The sequence below is a fragment of the Leptinotarsa decemlineata genome, unplaced genomic scaffold, assembly GCF_025532065.1.
Source record: "Leptinotarsa decemlineata unplaced genomic scaffold, Ldec_3_MD MMD2_tig00001393_RagTag_RagTag, whole genome shotgun sequence".
NCBI lineage: Eukaryota > Metazoa > Arthropoda > Insecta > Coleoptera > Chrysomelidae > Leptinotarsa > Leptinotarsa decemlineata.
The window spans coordinates 7,950,800-7,972,266 of record NW_027412562.1 but is presented as its reverse complement, the minus strand read 5'-3'; the positions used below and the strand labels follow the sequence as shown (position 1 = coordinate 7,972,266).

General features: G+C 31.7%; 3 protein-coding genes across 5 annotated transcripts in view; 2 read left to right on the top strand and 1 right to left on the bottom strand.

Annotated features, from left to right (window-relative positions):
* Positions 1 to 726: 726 nt before the first annotated feature.
* LOC111506661 (nuclear factor NF-kappa-B p105 subunit) lies at positions 727 to 2,102 on the top strand. The gene is made up of 2 exons (XM_023161790.2): positions 727 to 1,190; positions 1,804 to 2,102. Exons 1-2 carry the CDS (start codon positions 929 to 931, stop codon positions 2,079 to 2,081), a joined length of 540 nt encoding a protein of 179 aa, XP_023017558.2. The 5' UTR covers positions 727 to 928; the 3' UTR covers positions 2,082 to 2,102.
* A 3,172-nt stretch (positions 2,103 to 5,274) lies between these two features.
* On the bottom strand, positions 5,275 to 8,553 carry LOC111506662 (uncharacterized). 3 transcript variants are annotated; one of them, XM_023161791.2, is made up of 3 exons: positions 8,476 to 8,553; positions 7,949 to 8,090; positions 5,275 to 5,892 (listed from the first exon to the last, which is right to left on the bottom strand). In XM_023161791.2, the coding sequence occupies exons 1-3, from the start codon at positions 8,511 to 8,513 to the stop codon at positions 5,392 to 5,394; spliced, it is 681 nt and encodes a 226-aa protein (XP_023017559.2). In that variant the 5' UTR covers positions 8,514 to 8,553; the 3' UTR covers positions 5,275 to 5,391. The 3 variants fall into 3 exon arrangements, with proteins under 3 accessions (XP_023017559.2, XP_023017562.2, XP_023017561.2); XM_023161794.2 differs by lacking the exon at positions 8,476 to 8,553 and adding an exon at positions 8,171 to 8,310 and having other exon boundaries at positions 7,949 to 8,129; XM_023161793.2 differs by lacking the exon at positions 8,476 to 8,553 and having other exon boundaries at positions 7,949 to 8,226.
* A 4,435-nt stretch (positions 8,554 to 12,988) lies between these two features.
* The window catches only part of LOC111506663 (mitogen-activated protein kinase kinase kinase 7), a 167,267-nt gene continuing 158,788 nt past the window's right edge, over positions 12,989 to 21,467 (top strand). The window contains exons 1-3 of the mRNA XM_074175941.1: positions 12,989 to 13,195; positions 13,472 to 13,768; positions 14,660 to 14,839. Coding sequence (XP_074032042.1) covers positions 13,115 to 13,195; positions 13,472 to 13,768; positions 14,660 to 14,839 — 558 coding nt within the window. The 5' untranslated portion in view covers positions 12,989 to 13,114. The remainder of the gene's footprint in view (positions 13,196 to 13,471; positions 13,769 to 14,659; positions 14,840 to 21,467) is intronic.

Below are 21,467 nucleotides of genomic sequence, written 5' to 3'. Positions count from 1 at the left end.
ACTCCAGACAGTGCTGTCTCAAGCCATTGTAGGTCTCATTAATGGTAATGGGCCGAACTACGAATACTTTGTTAGACTTACTTGCGTGGTTCTTACTTGCTCATCTAAGTACTTACTCAGGCTTATTCTTTAAGAACAGTTGAGTTCAGCATTGCTTGTCTAGAACCACTGATGAAACAAAGGACGCTTCGAAAAAAGTTATGTGGTGTAGGTTCATAAAATAATTTTGTTTTTGGGCTCTGGATTCAACGAATTCAATTCAATTTTTTTGATTTTCAATGAATGATGGTCCTTAAAAAATTTCTCAGCTGATTGCACACGCAAGTTCAAAATATCTGCTCAATATGATGTAGTAAATAACTGACTTCATCCAAATTTCGAGTTTCATATTGAATTTTTGAATTTCAAATCGAAATTTCTATTCTTTAAGTCAGAATTATTGAGTAACAAATATGGTACAGGAGTAGGTACAAATATGTAGCCTTTTTGTTTTGTATAGGTATCTCTTCAACTCCAATTATTTAATGGTCGCTGATCCTCCATATTAAACCCATAAGTGGCTACAGAGCTTACAAGTTCAAAATGTTCTTCTATCGGATATTTCAACAAGTAATAAACTGTAAAGTTTCATTTTTTTTTTTAGTCCACACCGAATATTTCTTTTACGTGCGCCTTTGGAGCTGTACATATACTGATAAATTTCGCTGATAACTTTATCGTCTGCTATGCATACCGATGTATTACACTTCGGAGTTAAACCGCATGGTCTGTTAAAATATTATCAGTAAACTAACATGTTGAGTAAATATAAAGTAATAGATGATAACGAAGAAACAATATGATCTATCGGAAGAGATAACAGATAATAAATCTAATTAATTTGGGGACAGAAACAATAACATCCGACTTTTTTTAAAATATAGCGACCATGTCTCAGCACATGAAACGTGCCAACGAAAGTAATTCATTCGGGCAAACCCCTTTGCATTTGGCAGTGCGGATTCAACAGTTTAGTTTGGTTCATAATTTGATACAAAAAGGGGCAAATATTAACACAGTAGATATTTTCGACAATACACCTTTATCTCTGGCATGTATAGAGAAACCGGACCAGAAAATGGTTGCATTTCTTTTACATCGCGGAGCAGATGTTAATTTGGAAAGACGTCTACACATGGATTTATTTTTAGGTAAGAAATTTCGAATTTCAAATTAATTTGTTATTTATTCGTATTCTCAAGTACTTACTAGCTCATTCGGAGCTAACTATATAGCTGTTATTACTTTCGACAAATTCACTACACATTAAGCCACCGTGAACAGTCTTTATTTTATAATATACCTACATCGAAAAATAACATAATAGGTAATGAAAGCTAGTTCAAGCAATACAAGATGTTATTTTTCATGATATCTATAATAATGTTATAAACTATTAAGATAATGTGTTAAAAAAATACAACCGTTGTAGGTAGAGAAAACAAACTATTAATTGAGTCTTGTAAAGAATTCCAGCACACTGAATAAGTGATTCAGAATTCACCTGAAAATAAGTAAAAATTTTTCGATTGAAATCAAGACACCCACAGAGTGTCTAAGTGATATTTTCAAACAAGAAATGTCGACTTCAAACTCAAAAGAATGTGAAATCTAATGGAATTCGACTATAAACTTGAATTTTTGTTAAATTCCAGCTTCAGACTCGAAATTTCTAGAAAGAATAAATCACGTTCTTCTTTGACTAGGTATATAAAAAAAAGATCATTCATCAGGTGTGATTTTATGATTTTTTTTCTTTTTTAGAATGTGTCTTGAATTGTTATTCGATCAAACAACTAGAAATAATCAATTTACTGATTGACGAAGGCATCAATGTCAACACAACCGACAAAGTCAACAACAGGAACTGCATGCATATTGTAGCAATTACAGGGTATATACCTTTGGCCGTATTTCTTCTAGAAAAAGGAGCAATATTGAACATCAAGGACAACTTCGAAATTACTCCAATTTTGTTGGCAAAAATACATCGAAACACTGAAATATTGAAATTGTTTGAATTGCATTTGGCGAACGGATAATAAATATTATCTTCTCACAGATACGTTATTTGTTAGTGTGGAACAAAAATACATATTACAAATCAAACTAATAATGAGTCAAGTGGAGAACCTAATTAAGAAAAGTGGACCTACAAGGGTAGACAGTGAATCTTAAACTCGAATGATTTTACCAGATAGACATATTAATTGATTGTAAATGCTGACACTAAATCAAGTGCAAAAATATCAAGTTTTCATACAAATGAGTTTCCATTTCTAAGATTCCTTCAGTTATTCGAAAATTATTTCTAATTCCATATCATAATTTTGTGTAATTGACTAGCATCACAAAAATAGTATCTATATGACCACAATCAGAACTGTTAAAACTGATGATGTAAACTTTTGACAAGTCTACCTACTGATATATCGAGTGACAACGAAATCATTGTACAGTTAATGAACCCAAGTCAAGAATTTCAAGTAAAACCTTATATTTCAGACTGTTTGATATAATATAAAATTCTGTTTTCAACGATGTAACACAAATGACCAATTAATTACAAATTGACGTCGTATGAACATTTTTTCTAAATTCAATATGGCCGCAATGACGTCATCTATGGAAATATTGTCAAACAACCTGAAGTAATGAGAAACAAAAAACGATATTGGCTCAATTTAAAAAAAAAAATAGTACCGTAAAATGGGGTCCATATGTGCGACTTTTTCATGTTTTTATATGTTGTTGCGAAAATATTGTTAGAAAAAAATTAAATATATGACTGATAATTAAACGCCGCATAGTTTGCGAATGCATTACAGTACAAGGAAGTATAAAAATAATTTTAGTCATGTCCGAAACCTGTCACCCCAATAGCTGGGTTGAAAATGTGCCATATCGGTTTTCAATGCATATTCAATAGAGAAACACAACTGGCATGTTCTCACCTTTATGTTTTCCTCAATAAATATAGGGCTAAATAAATTTACACAGTTGTGTACAAAAAACATATATTCTATGAAGAATTTGTATACAAATAGAAGAGAAATGTACCTATCTCTTAAGGTTGACACAAATAAAAACCAAGCTAATAACATCAAACACAAAATAAATCAAATTTTAATGAGCAAAATATTCAAGTTACGGTAATTCAGGGACTTTGAAGATTTCTCTCTTAGATATTTGACATGGCTTGTCAATTTTTCGTTTAATGTCATCATAGGAATACCAAATCGTATCTGGTTTTCTGGGCCACTTTCAATTTCCCCAACACTTTTCCATTGCTGAAATCAAAAGGGTATGCTCAGCCACTTCTTTTACTTGTCCCGGATACAGGACAAGTGAATATGTATACATAACGAGTACATATTCACCAGCATTAACTTTGTTTTTCTGTACATTTGTGTCAGGAATTTCAATGGCTACCGTGTCTGTATCAGATCGTTCGCTCAGTTGAGGTGAATAGGGACTTTGATCGCTTTCTGCATAAGAAACATGTCCTGTACTGTCATTTTCGCTATCAGATTCGTCATCAAGTCTTGTAACCCTTTGAGGAAAATTAGGTTGCTTATGAGTCTGTCCTGATGAAATTGAAGGTTGATTCAAGCTCACTGGTAAGTTATGAATATCTTGCGGGTTGATGCGTCGGAAGCTGTGATACTTTTTCCTAGAGGAACGTTGACTCTTCTTCTTTTCTTCGTGGTCCTTGTAGACGTGATGGTCTATCTCTTCGAATTAAGGTGTTCAATAAATATTTCATCAATCAATGATTTTACAGCAGGTAAGGCTTCAACAGTATACAAGGGCAGTCTTTGTAATACTTCGTGACGATTTGCAGGAAGAATACCGCATTAGTATGCAATAGTTATTAAGGTATTATCATGATAAATGAATGGGTAATCGAAATTATCTACCTGAATGTCTCAATTTGTTCCACAAACTTCTCACCACCAAAAAGTATACAGACTTTTGGAACAAGTAGAAAATACGCGTTATTCATCAACGCCAACCTCTCAACAAATAGCGGGAACCACACAGTTCGGAATTGCGCCACAAGTTTGCAAAACTTGTACAGTTATCATAATAAAGACTGGTTCACATAACCAGAGCATAACGAGCGCACGAATTTCAAATATCTGTAGAAAGACACAATGGCCTATTTTCACCTATGCAAGCACATTTTAACCCCGATCTACGGTATTTGAAATTTTTCACAAATTTTTGTAGATACTTTAGCTTAATTTTTTGATATTCCATTATTTACTTCATACGTCACTCAAAAATCCTAAATAAAAGGTAGAACCTACTTTATAATATGATAAAGTAGGAAGCTCTGAAACTTTTACTTTTTCACTGGCACAAAAAAATAAACTGCATAGTATCAATGACATTCTTTGATAATACAAGAGGTACCAAGATGTATGTAATTTTCGTAGTGTAAGATTTTAATTCTTATTTTTTTCTTTGAAAACTTAGCAAATATCGAGTTGTTTCTCACCAAAAAATATTAACATAGATGACATATTTAATTCAGAGAAAAATGAGTTCTATGGCGACATTTCGAAATAAAATGATAGTCTGTGTTACGTCGATGAAAAGAGGATTTCATTTTCTATCAAATGGTCTAAAAATATACAGCAGGGTTCTATCTGAAATTCTCGGCTTGGGTTCGAATTATTGTCAGGCGAAATTAATTACCCTGAACTCCAGAACTTCTCTCTTTGGTTGGCCTGGGAGTCAAGTAAAGAATAACAAGAGATGATAGAGCTGTTTTCGTTAAGAACTCACATTCTTCCAACTATGGATTTAATAGTCCATTCCAATGTCAAGAATGTTAAGGGAAGCTAATACATCAGAACTTGATTTTTTTACTTAGGTACTCCTTGGAGGTCTTCAAAAAGTCTGCAGTCAATTATGTGTTCAGTCTATAGATTTATGCTTCGTATGCTTGTCAGTTTTCAGTGGTGTTAGCTATAATTGTTTTATTTAGCATTTAGTTTCTAAAGTTGCTTTTTATTTTAATAATTTCAATAAGTGTACCAATTTTGTATTTTATACATGTATATTTTACGTTTCAACTTAGGGTTCTCCCGTTTATACCGAATAAATAAATGAATGAATTTCCTGCTAAACCGAAATAGGTTGTCAATTGTTTTTCGTTACAAACTTCGCTCCAATGAACTATACTTTCGTTAACAGAAAAGGTCAAATAAAAACAAACATGCCATATATGGGATTGAAAAAATATATTACAGGACTTTTCTGAACACACAACCAAATCAATATGTCTAGGTATTATTTACGTTTTGAGATCTTCATATTTTGGATTCCCTCACTCTATCAGTTTTATTCTTGATTGTCACACCCTTCTTGAGAAACCAGCTTATCTGCATCACTGTCTTTGTGTAGAGGTGTGCCTGAGTTTTCATTTGTATCACCTTCCCCTGAATTCATTGAACCCATTTCTCCTCTACCCATATTATTTTTTTCAACTGTACCAACATCAGCTTGTTTGTTTAGATTCTCTTCAATATTTTTGACCAGTGTTCTATCTTCATCATCTGTAGCATCATTTTCATTTCCTTTTACGCCCTTACTCAACATGTCACAAGTTTCTTCATTGTTTTTATCATCAGAGTTTTCAATTGTTTTGTTATCTTTGTTCTTGTTGTTCAAATGCTGATCTGTTTCCTTTTTCTCTGAATCGGATAATTTGCCTTTTTCCTCTTTTTCATTATTACTACCACTAGTGATTGTTGATAAAAATGAAAAAGCTGAAGAAGGTGGGACTGGAGGTTTTGATAAGGCAGTAAAATTAGCAAAGGCACTCTTTTTGTTTGAATCATCCTAAAAATAAAATAATTTGCATTAGATCAAAACCAAAGTTTGAGGAATATCCATTTCCTTTTGATATTGGAAATTGGTAAGATATTCATCAGAGTAAAATTATTATCTAACTACTATATTTCAACCACTAGACTAGTTCATCTACTGAAGATGCAGTTTGGTTGGTGAAACGCAAGTCAAGGAAAATGTTGCATTTTTGTGTTTACGAGCAGTGTTTGTTGAAGGAATAATTCTACTTAATTCCTTAATTGTGATTTTGCATAGGCAAGCTACCAAAGTTGATTGGCAGTACTTAGCATTTGAATGATTTTTGCATTAACCACCAGAAACAAAGTTGAACTCAGGTATTTTCTATAATGACAAAATGTAACACAGGTTTTCTTTCCCTTCGTCATTTGTATAGGCTCCCTCACTGCATTTAATTTTCAAATATGTAGATAGCTTTACTGTTGGAATAAATATTTGATTAGACAAATCATCAGAATCTTAATGAAGAAATCAAGATAATTATTTGTTGTTTATGAAATACCTAAATACAACTCAAAGAACTCTATATAAAACATATGAACATTTTTTGTAATAATGTTTTGAATTGACTTCAAATATTTTGTAGACACTGGACATGCGAGCAACTAAAAATATTGAAGAAAACTTATATGTACCATGTTTGATTGTTCTCAAGATGTTTGACAAAATAAATTCCATAGATTCTATCAATGGAGATGAAATGAATGTAAATTTTATTTTATCAAAAAATCCAATAGGGTTGTAGATATCGCAAACTGACTAATAAAAAGTTAAAATATGAAAATTTTTGTTTTCAGTCAGCCCAATAATTAAAAAAGGATATTTTTTCCCAGAATCATTAGTTCATGAATTCTTTTCGAAAAACATGAAAACTAAAAAATGTGCTCAGAAATAATTTCAATATAAGCAGCATAATCATATTAATATCTTTACTGACAACCAATTATAGTTTGAATAACTATGTTTAGTCATCGTATTTACATAATCGGTAATCAATGTCAAAACAATTTTTTTTTAATTTTTTTTATTAGTTGGGAAAGGAGTCAAATATTTGTTCGTAGATTAACAATTTAGTTTTTTGCAAATGTTTTCGATTACATAATGCAAATTATTATAGTTTTTAATAATCTCATATTAGGTAAAAAAAAACAAAGTTTACCAGAAAAACAGGTTATCGGAACATGAAAGAGATACAAAAAAGTTGAATATTGCCAATCCAACATCCCTCATTGAACACACAAGAGAAAACAACCACAATTTTGACTTTGCAAGCCCCAATATTTTATATGTTTAACCTTTATTAGGTAAACAACAACTGTTTAGTGAGATGATCCACATTTTCAAACAAAAAAGTGTTAACACTAGAAGAGACATAGAAGGTCCGAACAGTGCTCATTTCAATTTGTTAAATCAGATTACTCAGCAGTTAATTACAAAGAAGTTTCCACCATCCTGTGTACTCTGATATCTTTCTAATCAGTTGTCTCCCTTGACAGCGTATTCATTTTTAATGTGTCTGTGGTTGTATGAGTTTCATGTAGTTAGTCCTTATTTTCCTTTGTATTCGTACCTTTGCTGTATGTTATATATGGTTATGTATATTTTTAACATGGATAAACTAATGTTTGGTAAGTCCACCTGTTAGTTTTTTCTACTAAATATGACATTAGAGCCCTGATGACGGATTTAATAAAGTCCCAAACATCGGCAAAAAACTAAATAGTTCATCTACGAAAAAATGTTTGATCCCTTTCACAATGAATAAAAAAAATTTGAAAATATTATTTGGATCACCAAACCTCACAAAGTGAAAAATTCATGATTGAAATTAATACTTTTTAGATTTTGAGACATTCCAATCTTTTCAACGCCTATCCATTATCCTTTTTTCTGGAGGAGCTTGTTGTCATTATTATAATAGTTATTATTTAGTATTTGATAATAGGTTCGGTGCTTCAAGTATTATATCAAGACATGTTGAAGATTTGTAAGATCCTCCTTTCCTGGCTACTAGAGCAAAATAACACACCTCATTCACAATAGGTTTCTTTCTTCTTGCAGTTTTTATGACCCTTTTCTTCAATTCTTCCTCTGAAGCCCTTTTGAAGGTTCCAGCGTCTTCTGGTTCCTCTTCTTTATCCCAGTTATCATGATTTAAATCACTTGTAGGTCTGCGTTTTCCAGCCATTACATAAAAAAATAAAATTAATCTAAATATACAAATAAGTGACAAAAATAAAATATACACAACCAAAAATTGAATGTTGCCTGTTTGAAAAAATTACTAGAAAGAAACCAAAAATATACTAGATCAAACATAAAAATACCAAAATATTCTTTTACGCTTTTCATTTAATTCAAATCCATATTTGACATTTGACATTATTTCATTATTAATAAAGGGCGATTGAATAGAGAACACGGATATGTCTCATTTTTAAAATATTTTGATTTCAACAATAAATCCGTGGAAACATCGTGGAACCACAACTAAAACTTCAAATTCTCAATAATACAAAATTTAAAATGAAGTATTAGACCCACCAAGAAACGTACCCTAGGCGATTTTTGGAGGACAGATGAAACGTATACATGTAGTTCTGATTTAACACGAAGAGGGCGTTTCAGTTGCCAACATTGAAGTATCCGGTGGTTTTAGGTAAAATCTGTTTTTCCGTTAACTAGCTGTCGCTTCCCCATGTACGACAACCCTCAGAAGTGAAAACTAATACGAGCTAAGGATTGTAGAGGTCTCACCTTTTAATGTGTAATTACCAGTTCTTACTGTTTAAGATATCTAAGAAACATGTCAATTATGTAAATGTTTAAAAAGATACATTCGTGTTTACTTTTCCAGACATCGTGTGGATATGCTCACAGGATCCGTTCGAAATGTTAGCTCGTTTGGTTGAAGCAACTCATAATAAAGACAAATGTTTGGTTGAATTCAAGAAGTCGCTTATATTCACACACAAATATTCCCATGCAAATACTATTCTCACCCATGTTGATCATTTTGAGGAAAATAAATCTGTACATTCTTTGATTGCTCACAAAAAAACTCGCAAACCTCAAAGAGAATGAGGAGGATTATCGAAATGTGAAGTTCACGCTTTCATATCGTTTGATTACGGTAAAATTAGATCAAAAAGATAATAAAGATGGCACTGCCACAAAATTCAATGAATTACAAAATTGAATTCCAATAAACAATATACATAATAGACAATAGACAATAATATGAAATGACGCGCTTATTCCTTGTCAACTGTCTCTTCATTTTTTCTCTTGGTACAGATCAAGATGCATAGAATATCCCTGATACTTGGTGTTATCACTTGGACCCATTCCGGCCTACGGCACTCTTGATAAAGAAATAATAAGATTACCCAATGAAAATCAATATTTTATTCACAGAGGAACTGAGTACAACTCATGTAAGGCAGCTTGACAATGTCGAATCTAGCATCATCTGTCAACATGTACAGAGTGGGTGAAACTCTGTTTTCGAACTAGATAGATGAAAACTGATGGCTGTGTCAGAGGATCCAATTTTATGACAATCTCAATGGTGAAAATCATATATCGATATTTATCATCGTTTCTGAGTTACAGCATGTTTTTCTAAAATGTTCATTTTCTAAAAGTTGCTGTAACTTTTTTCCTGTCAAAAATTTCTTATTTCTATGAAAACTTTTTTCCGCAACGCTTCCTTACGTAGAATTCAATGGTGTGAAAAATTATTCTTTCGAATGATATACCAATATTTATTGATGGAAAGCTATTTTTTAATGAAACTGTATATTTCTGATAAAAGGTTATTTCCTCTCTGGATACCTCTCGTGATACAAATTGCTTGCTGCTCCTGCAATTTTTTATAATTCTCATACTTCATTGCGAATGTGTTTGAAAATTGAACAAATAAGACCACTGATTAAAAAGCTGCTTCACTTCTCAAATCAAAATTTAGCAGCTACCAGTAAAGATTTGCATTCTATTTTATCGCCGCATCGTCCAAAGCCTACTTGATGAAAATGTGGGTTTCAAATTCAAAGTCTACATGAAAAAATCTTGAAGCTCTGTATTTCAAAGATGACTCTAGCAAAACATCAAGTGTGCTATATTTTTGGAAAGGTAATTTTGAGCTCTATTGAAATATGCATATAGAGACTTTTCGCAAGATTGCGACACAACCTAATTGATGGTGGTCAATTTGAAAAGAAAAATCCAAAATTATATGAATCAAATACGGATAAGAAGTTGGAAGAAATAGTCGTTTTAGGAGCTGTTGTGAATACTACTAAAACGTCAACGCGAAGTTTGAAAATATCGTCAGGCCTAACGTTAAGGACTAACGTTAGGAGGATTTTGAAAAGACACAAATTCAAAATTCAAGCCATACAAGACCAGAAGAGTTCATTAACTCAGACCAGGAGAATTTGAACGCCGCATGGCTTTTTGGGGGTGGTTCCTGTAAAGTTGTAACCAAGTGCGTGATTTTTCATTAAATTGTTTGGACAGATAAAGCTTATGTAAGCAGTACCGGCATTTTCAACGCCTACAATTTTTATACTTGGGCACAACAAAATCATCATATAATTGTGGAAGATTTGGATTTAGTGTGTGGGCTTCGGTTTTCAGGGGTAGAATTATCGGCACCGTTCATTTATAATAGCACTCTCACATGTCAGGAGTATTTAGATATATTAAGGTAAAATACTGAACCCCGTGTTGATGAATTGCCTCTAATGTAGCTCAGACGGAGCTTCACCTCACAACACTGTAATTGTTACCAATTTTTTGGCATCAAATTTTGCTAATTCATTTATTTACAAACTCTACAGACCATGGCCCAGTTACATAGTAGGAAAGGTAAATATCACAAATAGATTTGTTCATACAACAAAATGACGAAAGAGTTATTAAAAAAAATATTCAACAAAAGTTAAACAATTTCATACAACCTATTTCTAAAACTAGTAAAATTTTAGAAGAAGATATCACAGTCATTTTGTACATTATTATAGGCATTGCACATAGCATTTCATGGAGCATTTTGATAATAATTTGTTCTTGCCGATTCAATATAAAATATGCAAAACGATCTAGTTTCATAAGCATTGAAATTGTTTTTTGATAGAACACAGGGATCATTCACTTCACTGTGTATCATGTATCATCTGGTAAAAGTATATATGTATATTAAGTATGCAAATACTATTCTTTTCTCGAGGGTTTGAATGTTGTACTTTTCAAGTAGAACTACTTTGGATATATCAAGGTCATATTAGTTACCTGTTTCTTTGAAATGAAAATATCTCAGAAAATTGTTTTGAACTTTTTCAATGCTATACTTGTAACAGTTACATTGAGGACACTAGATAATGGAATCATATTCCAAAATGCTTTTGGAATATGATTCCAAAAGCAGCATGATACAAAGTTTTGCTTCTCTCACTCCTATTGAAATGATTAATTCTACGAGGAAAGGTATAACCTGTGTGTAGGAGAAGCTGGTATACATTTCAAACACCTTCTCTGAAGAAATATATCTCATTGTTTGTTCTTTATCATTATTATTATTATGATTGTTGAAATTTCATTTATCAGTAAAAAAAATCTGTTCTGTATAAAATCTGTTTTTCCGTTAATCAGCTGTCGCCTCCATACGAACGACAACTCTCAAAAGTTGAGAACTTGAGCGAGCTAAGGCCTAACGAGGTCTTACCTTTTAACGTGTGATTCCTAATACGGTAGTAAATATAGTATGAATTGTTATCAGTTTTATTGAAACTATGCGTTTTAATTACCTATTGCTGCGAAAAGCGTTGTCAACGTTTGATAGCTATACTACTAAAACATTTATTTCTGTTATATCGCCATATCGTCCAAAGCCTACTTCATCAAAGTGTGCGTTTCAAAGTATACATGAAAAAATCTATAAGCTCTGTATTTCAAACATCGAGTGTGCCACATTTTTGGAAAGGTAATTTCGAGCTCTGTTGAACTATACAAGAATATACAGGTTGTCTCATTGAAAAGAAAATAGTTTTCCATCAAAAACTCTATTGATGACATCTCATTTGAACAAATAAGTTTTTTACACCATTTAATTCTACGTAAAAAACTGCATTGGAAATGTTTTTATAGAAACATGAAATTGTTGACGGGAAAAAAGTTACTGCAACTTTTCGAAAATGCACATTTTCAAAAAACATGCTGTAACTCAGAAACGATGATAGATATCGATATGCGGTTTTCATCATTGAGTTTGTCATAAAATTTGACCTTCAGTAACAGCCATCAGTTTTCATCAATCTTGTTTGAAAAGAGGAGTCTCTCTTTAAAGGTGTCCAATTTGGCCCATTCTGTACACAAAGTCGGGTCAATCTTATTTTTCGCGTCGACAGTTTTGACAAAAATACTATGGTTTTTATGCATCTTTGTACTGATTATGACTATAATTATGGCTGAAGGAAATATGAATGTTCTCTCAAACAAAATAATAAATGAAAAACAAAAACACTGCATAAAAAAGTAAACTACCCCATAATCTAAAAAAGCTGTTTCATTCCGGTTATGGGTTCAAAAATGTTCGCTCCAGGACACTCTGCACTCAAACACTGCCTCAATATACGGCTCTGATAATAATTTCTACCGCTATTCAAACGATGATCGAAATAGCTGAAACATAGGCTATGTTTATAGTTTTGGGTTTTTAGTCTTGAGGTTTACTGTGTTTTAAGTTGTTAAATGGTTAATTTGTTGAGGGAAATATTTTTGTGTGATAATTATAGGTATGGACACTTGAAAAATAGGTAAAATAAATTATTTTGGCTGACTGAAAGCACAAAAAAACACGATCGTAAAAACAGCTGACAGGACTTTGTTTTTGTTTATCTTCTGGTTCAGTTCTGATATTTCCGATAGACATTGTATCTGGACGATGAATTTCCCGTTTGCACCATTGGTGGTAATTGCCAGAACCAGTGTAGTGTAATACAACACTGGCTTTAACAATGGAAAACGCTATATTGTTTCTGATGTCAACTTTGACGTTTCGACTTCTGACATTAATTTTTTGATCTTAAATTTCTAACCAAAGATTTACTAAAAAATAAATATTCTAAACTATTTATTAATAATTCGAACAATTAAAATAGTTTTATACAAATATGTGATAAAACAGTATTCGATGGCCACTACGGATCAAACTGATCATGAAAACCAATATAACGTCAGAGAAATTGATCACAATGAGATACAACAGTTAGAAGTAAGAAAATAATACATTCCAGCAAAAAAATAAGTAATTTGCAAATTCAAAAAAATCTACTCGAGCTGCTTTATGTTAGAGAATATAAACATTGAAATAATTTCAATATTTTCATTGGAATTCATTGTGTTATTCAATATCAAAAATTAGTTATATTTTTGACATGCAAAGAGTACAAAATGATAATTAGCTGTTTGGTCCCTTTTAAGAAGTATTTCAAATAGAATCTTTATTGAAAATGTCAGCTTCCAACAGTGAATGAATAATTATTTGTAGATTGTAGGAGAGGGCAGCTTTGGAGTGGTTTACAAAGGGATATGGAGTGGTACATTAGTAGCTGTAAAAAACATAACTCGTGAAGCAGAGAAAAAATCCTTTCTGATAGAAGTACGTCAACTCTCAAGAGTGGATCATGAAAACATAGTGAAATTGTATGGTGCCTGTACGAAGGGTTCACAGTTTTGTCTTGTTATGGAATATGCTGAAGGGGGTTCTTTGTTCAATGTTTTACATCGTTCGAACTTTGAATATTCCCTGGCCCATGCAATGTCTTGGGCTTATCAGTGTTCTAAGGTATGGATTCTAATTATGAAATAGCAGTTGATGTTAGTATATCATCTCTTTCTGAAAATGTATTCAAATTTCAACTAATTTTGCATATACATCATTTTTTATAATTGTATTGTATTCAAAAAACAGTTACACCATTGTTTAGGAAAGTCACAAAATATTCCCAGTATATTATATATTATATTTTTGATTAGGAATGCTTTCATTTCTTGCTTAAAAATATGATGGAATTGCAGTTGTTGATGAGAATTCAATGGTAATATATTCAGATAATACTTTATTGTAAGATTTTTACTACTCAACAGTTTACGAAACCACCTGAAGAACCTATTGTATAGTGAAAGATTTGTCCAAGTTTTGTTTGTTGAAAATTTCACAATAAAGGGTTATTTCAATATTTTCTTTCTCAAATGTTTTTCTTTCAAGTATTCAAAGTATGTAAAATATGTTTATTGTTCACTGCTTGAACAATCATTTGGGGATCCATTCCCTATATTATTTGTCGAGTGGTTTGTTAAAGGAAGATTCATCAATAATAAAATGCACCAAAATAATTGAAGAAAAATCATTTCAACATCGTTTAACTGCCAATCGGCTTCCCTCCAATGAGGGAAGACACTTATGTTTTGTGTACGCACTTGGCTCAAAGATTGGGATCTGAGTGATTTACAGAACAACCTAGTATGTGGTATAAGTCACATTGGGAGGGTTTTAAAGTCCTTTTTATCAGGTAGGACTTGAACCATTTTTCTCACAACACTACAATTTTACTAGACACTATATAGCGAAGAAAAAAACAGTTCAAATTTATCAAATTCTTTTGATTTGTAAACATTCTGCGTTAACTATCAATTTATATAATTGAGGCTTTATTTTAGTTGTTTTTATTTTCAGGGTGTACAATATTTGCATGCAATGCAACCAAAGCCGTTGATACATAGAGATTTGAAACCTCCAAATTTACTTTTGATAAACGGAGGTGTTATTCTAAAAATTTGTGATTTTGGAACTGCAGCAGATAAGAATACTTACATGACAAATAACAAGGGTTCTGCTGCATGGATGGCACCAGAGGTAAGAAAGTAGTGATAGTTCTTCGTCCATTAGTTGGAATAAGTAAATTCAAAGTTTTTAACAGGATCTGATGTAATTTAGATAGATAGATAGATAGATATTTTTATTTGTTCAAGTGTACAATACATAATACCAAGAGGGTGTAGAACATGTTAATAATAATGATAGTAATAGTTTATTGAAAATAGGAAACCTAATTTACATACAAAAATTACATGTAGAAATATTAAGAAAAAAAATTCACATTGACTTTCTGACAAGACCAATATTGAAAAATACAAATCAATATAAGTATACAGGTAGTTACATATAAATTTATCTAAAGACAAAACAATATAAAATATAAAATTGGTATCAAATTCTGTTCACAATTTGTAATAATAAAAATAACAGTTTATTGAAAATAGGAAAAACATAATTTACATACAAAATTACATATAGTTATATTAAAAAAATTATTAACTTTCTGACAAGACCAATATTAAAAAATACAAATAAAAATAAGTATACAGGTAGTTACATATAAATTTATCTAAAGACAAAACAATATAAAATATAAAATAGGTATCAAATTCAGTTCACAATTTGTATGAATCTGATAAGGCGTTTTTTGAATTCCTTAACAGTCTGAGCTTTTTTAATATCATTCGGTAATTTATTGAAATCGTTCAAACCCCTATAGAACATATACTTCATAGTACTTGACAGATTGCATCTAGGTAAATAAAAATTTGCATTATTTCTTGTAGAATATCTATGAATATCATAGTTGAAAACAATGAAGTCATTAAAATAGGTAGGGTGATGATTGTTTAAAATTTTAAAAATGAAAATCATTGTATTTAGATAATATCTATCTCTCACGGAGAGCCATTGAAGCTGATCCAGCATTAATGATATATTTGTATAACGGTTGCATTTTAATATTATACGCATACCTCTATTCTGCAGTTTCTGTAAAGCTGATATTTTATTTTGATCTAACGAATAGAGCAAACTTGCACAATAATCAAAGTGTGGCTTTATGATTGTATTATACACAGTAATGTTAGAGAAAGCTGAGAGACTAGCTGATATACGACTGAAAAAATATAATTTTTTACAAATCTTTTTATAAGTATATAAAAAATGTTTATTGAAAGTGAGATTGTTATCAAGCATAAAACCAAGATATTTGAATTCAGTAACGATATCAATTTCTGTCTTCTCAATATTTATGTGGTATTCAGATATGTCAAGGTTAGCATACTTGAAGGGAGTAGTTAGAATCATAGCCTTAGTTTTAGCAGAATTGAGTTTCAATTTATTTGTATTCAAGTAGGTTGTCATAGTTTCCAATGATGTATTTATTTTACAAATTGCTTCATTCAGATTATTATTGGTAACGCAAAGTAGTGTATCATCAGCAAATAAATTTATGAAATCACAATTATGAACAAAGCTTATATCATTAATATATATCAGAAACAAGAGAGGTCCTAATACACTTCATGGTGGCACACCAAATTCATTTAATATAGGAGTCGATAAATAGTTGTCAATCTTTGTGATCTGGCTTCTGTTTGACAAATAATCAATAAACCAATCAAGTACATTACCATCAATGCCAATGCTTTTTAGCTTCATTATAAGAATTCTTCTATCAATTGTTTTGAATGCACGCTTGAGGTCCAAAAATACAGTCACTATATATTGCCCTTGGTCTATTGATTGTTTCCATTTAGTTATTGTTAACTGAAGCGCAGATTCACATGAATGATTTTGCCTAAAGCAAAAATATACATTAGTATATTATTGACATTCAAATATCTCAATAATTGTTTATATATGACAGATTCTAGTAGTTTCTCACTTTCCGGTAATGTATTAATTGGTCGAAATTCACATGATTTTATGGAATTTGGAATTTTTTGTATTGGTACAACTTTACTAGTTTTCAAGTCATTTGGAAACTTTCCATACGAAAATTTTTTGCCAAAAAAATTATCCTATCAAATTTGTCTATTTCTAGTCATGTGTGTCGAAATAACCAATGAAACCATCATTACACTGAACATTTTTTGCCAAAAAAATTATCCTATCAAATTTGTCTATTTCTAGTCATGTGTGTCGAAATAACCAATGAAACCATCATTACACTGATAACTACCCATGGATAGTTTTCACGGGTAGTTATCACTTATGTCATGACATTGCTAAGCAACCAACACAATAAAGTTGTTTGACATTTCAGTAATTCAATTTATTTCGAAAATGTCACTTCCTCGCTTTGGTGTTCAAAATGATGCGGCAATTGACAAAATCATTGAAGAAAATACACCAAAAAATACTGTCAATAGTAAAAAATACACTTGGAAAATATTTATGGAGTTATATCATTATACGAATTGTTCTTTTAATAACTGTGTGTTCAATAAATAATTTTGTTCGAATTGCAAAAAATTTTCTCACCGAATATCCCTCGAACATTGATAAATAACTCATAATTTTATCACAACTTTCTCAAGCACGTTATTTTAGGTAACATCCCTCCGCCTTCGGCGTCGGGATGTTACCAAATAACGTGCTTTCGAAAACTGTGATAAAATTATTTCGTTAGTTATCAATGTCCTTGGGATATTATAGCTGATAAAGAACTGTTAATAAAGTGAAGTAACACATGCCCAATGACTCCAAAAGTAGTTTTAATGATTTAATAAACAGGTTATAGCTAAAAGAAGATGAAAGAAGAGAAGAGAAAACCCACGAGGGTAAATCTAATAGCTTATGAACTAAGATTACACATTAAAAGATGTTTTCACCTATGGTACATAACATTTCATAAAATTATCACATATATTGAAAAAAGTAAATTTATAGAGGACCATCTTCAAAATATTTTATTTATTGGCATTTTCTTCAGATTATTGAACAAATGATTGATAATGTTTTAACTGAAAATTCCACATTCCTTTGAACATAAGTATGTAGTCATGTTTTAGTGTTTTGGAGAGTTCATTAACTAATATTACACAGGGTAGCTATCTCCATTCGGGTTTGAAGGCTGTCGTAGTTTGGAACTGCATCCTAAAGTTTTGCCAGCACGAATGGCTGGCTTCTTCAGAGCTTTATTCATCTTGATGATTTACCGATGACTCATCAAGATGAATTAACCTCTGAAGAAGCCAGCCACTCGTGCTGGCAAAACGTTAGTATGCAGTTCCAAACTATGACGGCCTTCAAACCCGAATGGAGATACTAACACTGAAATTCTCGGCCACGAAAGCCTTAACTAATTTATCAATACACAAGGTGCTCCATTTGAAATAATCAACTTTCAGTCACTCTTTCAAGCAAACGAGAAAACTGTATTTTTTTACCACCCTGTATTGAAGTAACAGAGATTACGCTGAAGTGTGGGAAACCTCCAAGTATCACTTAACTCCAAACCAAATTTTGGTACCATAGTACTCCTCAACTCAGAGATATCAGCATTTTCAAAGGTCATGATTTCCAAAGAAAAAAATTTAAATTGATTCATATTTTGAAAACCGTAACAAATAGGTATAGGGAAATATCAAGAAAAGTTGTCGAGTAATTGTTTTAGATTCCAAAACAATATTATATACAGGGTGTTCCATTTGAAAAATGAAAGCTTTCTAATGGAAGTGGCAACACCGCATTGCCGAAAATATTTTTAGTTGGGTAGAGAATGTGCGAATATGCTATCCATTGAATTTGAATAGTGAGCCGTCATCTGGTTCACCAGAAACGTCTATCCATCCACTGTGGATCAGCGTGTATAGTCCCACCAGGGTTAGTACCTCTACCTTTGGAAATATATTTTTGCAGCTATCGGTTTATTTCATACTCAGTATGCTTATCAAGCGTCTTTTTTGGATTACGAAAATTCTGTGGGCATCTGTGGAATTTGACAAAAAAATAATTCCATATCTAACACGAGATTGGATGTATGAATGATATACAGCCTCTATGTATACTGACTAAGTGCATAGTACTACCCCGCCATATAATAGTCAACATGTTTTTCCAATGCAGTACATAAAGCATCATATAAAATCACAACAATTAAAAATTAACTGGCGATACAGTTTTTAATCTGACACAGATACTTCGTATAAATATTATTATACTTTTTCTAATTTTTTATATAAATTTCAAGATGACTTTCTCTGAATTATGTATAAAAAATCATTTGGATCCTAATTTTGATAAATGTGCAAATATGAAAAAAAGAGTATTGTACACAACCGCAAACACTTACGACACTTCACAGCCTTCACATGTATATAAAATAAAATGAATATGAATTTAGTGAGTATTCAACACAGTCATGTGCCCTTGTTTTTCATAACCCTTATATTTCTCTTTTTAATAAAAACCATTCTCACCAAACACAATTTGATGATTTTCACCATGCACTTCTATTAATAATAATATTTATTTATCCTTTGAGACGTTAACAACGTATAGGACATAAAGAAAATAAACATACATTAAGATAAAATATTTCAGTAGTTTTAAAGTATAAACATGTATAAAATATAAAGAAAAAAAACAAGATTAGTCAAAATTGGATGTATAATAAAATAATAAAATCAGGATGAAAGTCTGGACCGCAATCAGCTAAAGTCGTCTAAAAGGAATTCACTGACACTGTAATAAGCCTTAGACAGGAGCAAATTTTTAACTTCTCTTTTAAATGACATCAAACTCATGGTTTTGAAGTGATCAGGTAGGTTATTGAATAATTTTATTCCCATATATTTGGGTGACTGTTCAAATTTAGAGGATCTGTGTCTAGGAATACTTAACAATTTTCCATTTCTGGTTGAGTAACTGTGGTAAGAAGAATTTGTGTTATATTTTGTTAAATTATCGTGGATGTATAGTTAGCATTTAAATATGTAAATACAAGAGAATGGCAGGATTTGATATGATATGAAGTGCTGTTTGCACGATTCTCTCCATGGGATATCAAATAATTTTCTGATAATTTTTTTTGGGAAATAAAAACCCTATCTTTGTTGGTGGCATATCCCCAAAGAACCACATTGTAGCTTAAATGGCTGTAGACCAAGCTATAATATACGTCCAGCAAGGCATGCAAGGGCATAAAATGTTTTATTCTGGAGAGAGCATAGTACGCTTGGTTAACTTTTTTACAAGTGACTGTAATGTGTTCAGACCATCTTAAGCAATCATCCTCATAGACTCCTAGAAATTTTGTAAAATTCGTTGATACCAATTCCACCCCTTTAATATCAAAGACAGTAGAATCTTTATCAAGACCGATGGAAGAACTAAAATGGATATATTTTGTTTTATTCAACTTAACAATCAAATTGTTTAACTTGCTCCAATCTAAGAAGTGTGTTACAAAACCTTTCCGTTGATGACTTTAATTCCTCTAGGCCAGTCTAGGCTGTGTGCTGAGACCGCTAACGAGGTATCGTCAGCAAAGAGAGTGAGACTATTGTTGTTGATGTTAAAGTATTTGGGTAGATCATTGACGAATAATAGAAAGATAAGCGGTCCCAGGACAGAGCCTGGAGGAACTCCTGAACTGATTGGTTGAGGATCAGATAGTGTATCTTTTATTTTTACCAACATTGTATGGTCTGAAAGAAAATGTTTGAGCCATTGCAAAAATACACCCCTAAATCTTAGATTAAAAAGTTTGGTTTCAATAAAGTCATAAGATAGACAGTCAAATGCACGTGAGAGGTCAAAAAATATTCCTGCCACGTGCATACCATTGTCTAGGGAGTTATAGATGATTTCAGCAAAACTACAGGCAGCTGACTGTGTGGACTTGCCTTTACGAAAACCGTGCTGGCAGTCAGTGAGAACCTTAAAATTCAACAGAAAGTTAGCCATTCTCTCGTTAACTAGTTTCTCAAAAATTTTTGAGAAAATACTTAAAAGAGCAATAGGACGATAGTTAGTCATATCTGATGTTTCTTTACTTTTGTGAATGGGAATAATAATGGCCGTCTTCAAGAGTGATGGAAATTTGCCGGTTGTGATAGACTGATTGAACAGGTGAGCTAGATGCTTAGAGATCAATACCCCATTACTTTCATTCACCCATAGAATATTGAAACAATGAAAGTAAGTCAAGGATGTAACATTGTTTTTGTTAAAGAAACAATCATAACTTGCCCGCATTAAATCAATTAACTCACTGTATTAGGTATCTATCAAGAATTAGCATAGGCCTTTCAATTAATACATTGAAACTTCCATGTTGTTCATTCATAAGATCAAAGTCAGAATATTCATTCTTTATGTGGTGTTCTTTGAAATCAATATATCGAATTTCACTAGAAAGATCAGAATATTCATTCTTTGTGTGGTGTTCTTTGAAATCAATATATCGAATTTCACTAGAAAGATCAGAATATTCATTCTTTGTGTGGTGTTCTTTGAAATCAATATATCGAATTTCACTAGAAAGGGATCAGTGTCGACATATTGACTTATCGTTCCTCTTCAAGTTGTTGTTGGAACACTTTCATTCTCCCGAACTTTTGAAGGCAAAGTAAAGAAAAATGAAGGATGAAAAATCTGAAATTATCTGGAAATACCTTCAATGAACTTAACAATGAGTTCAAACAATATGGGA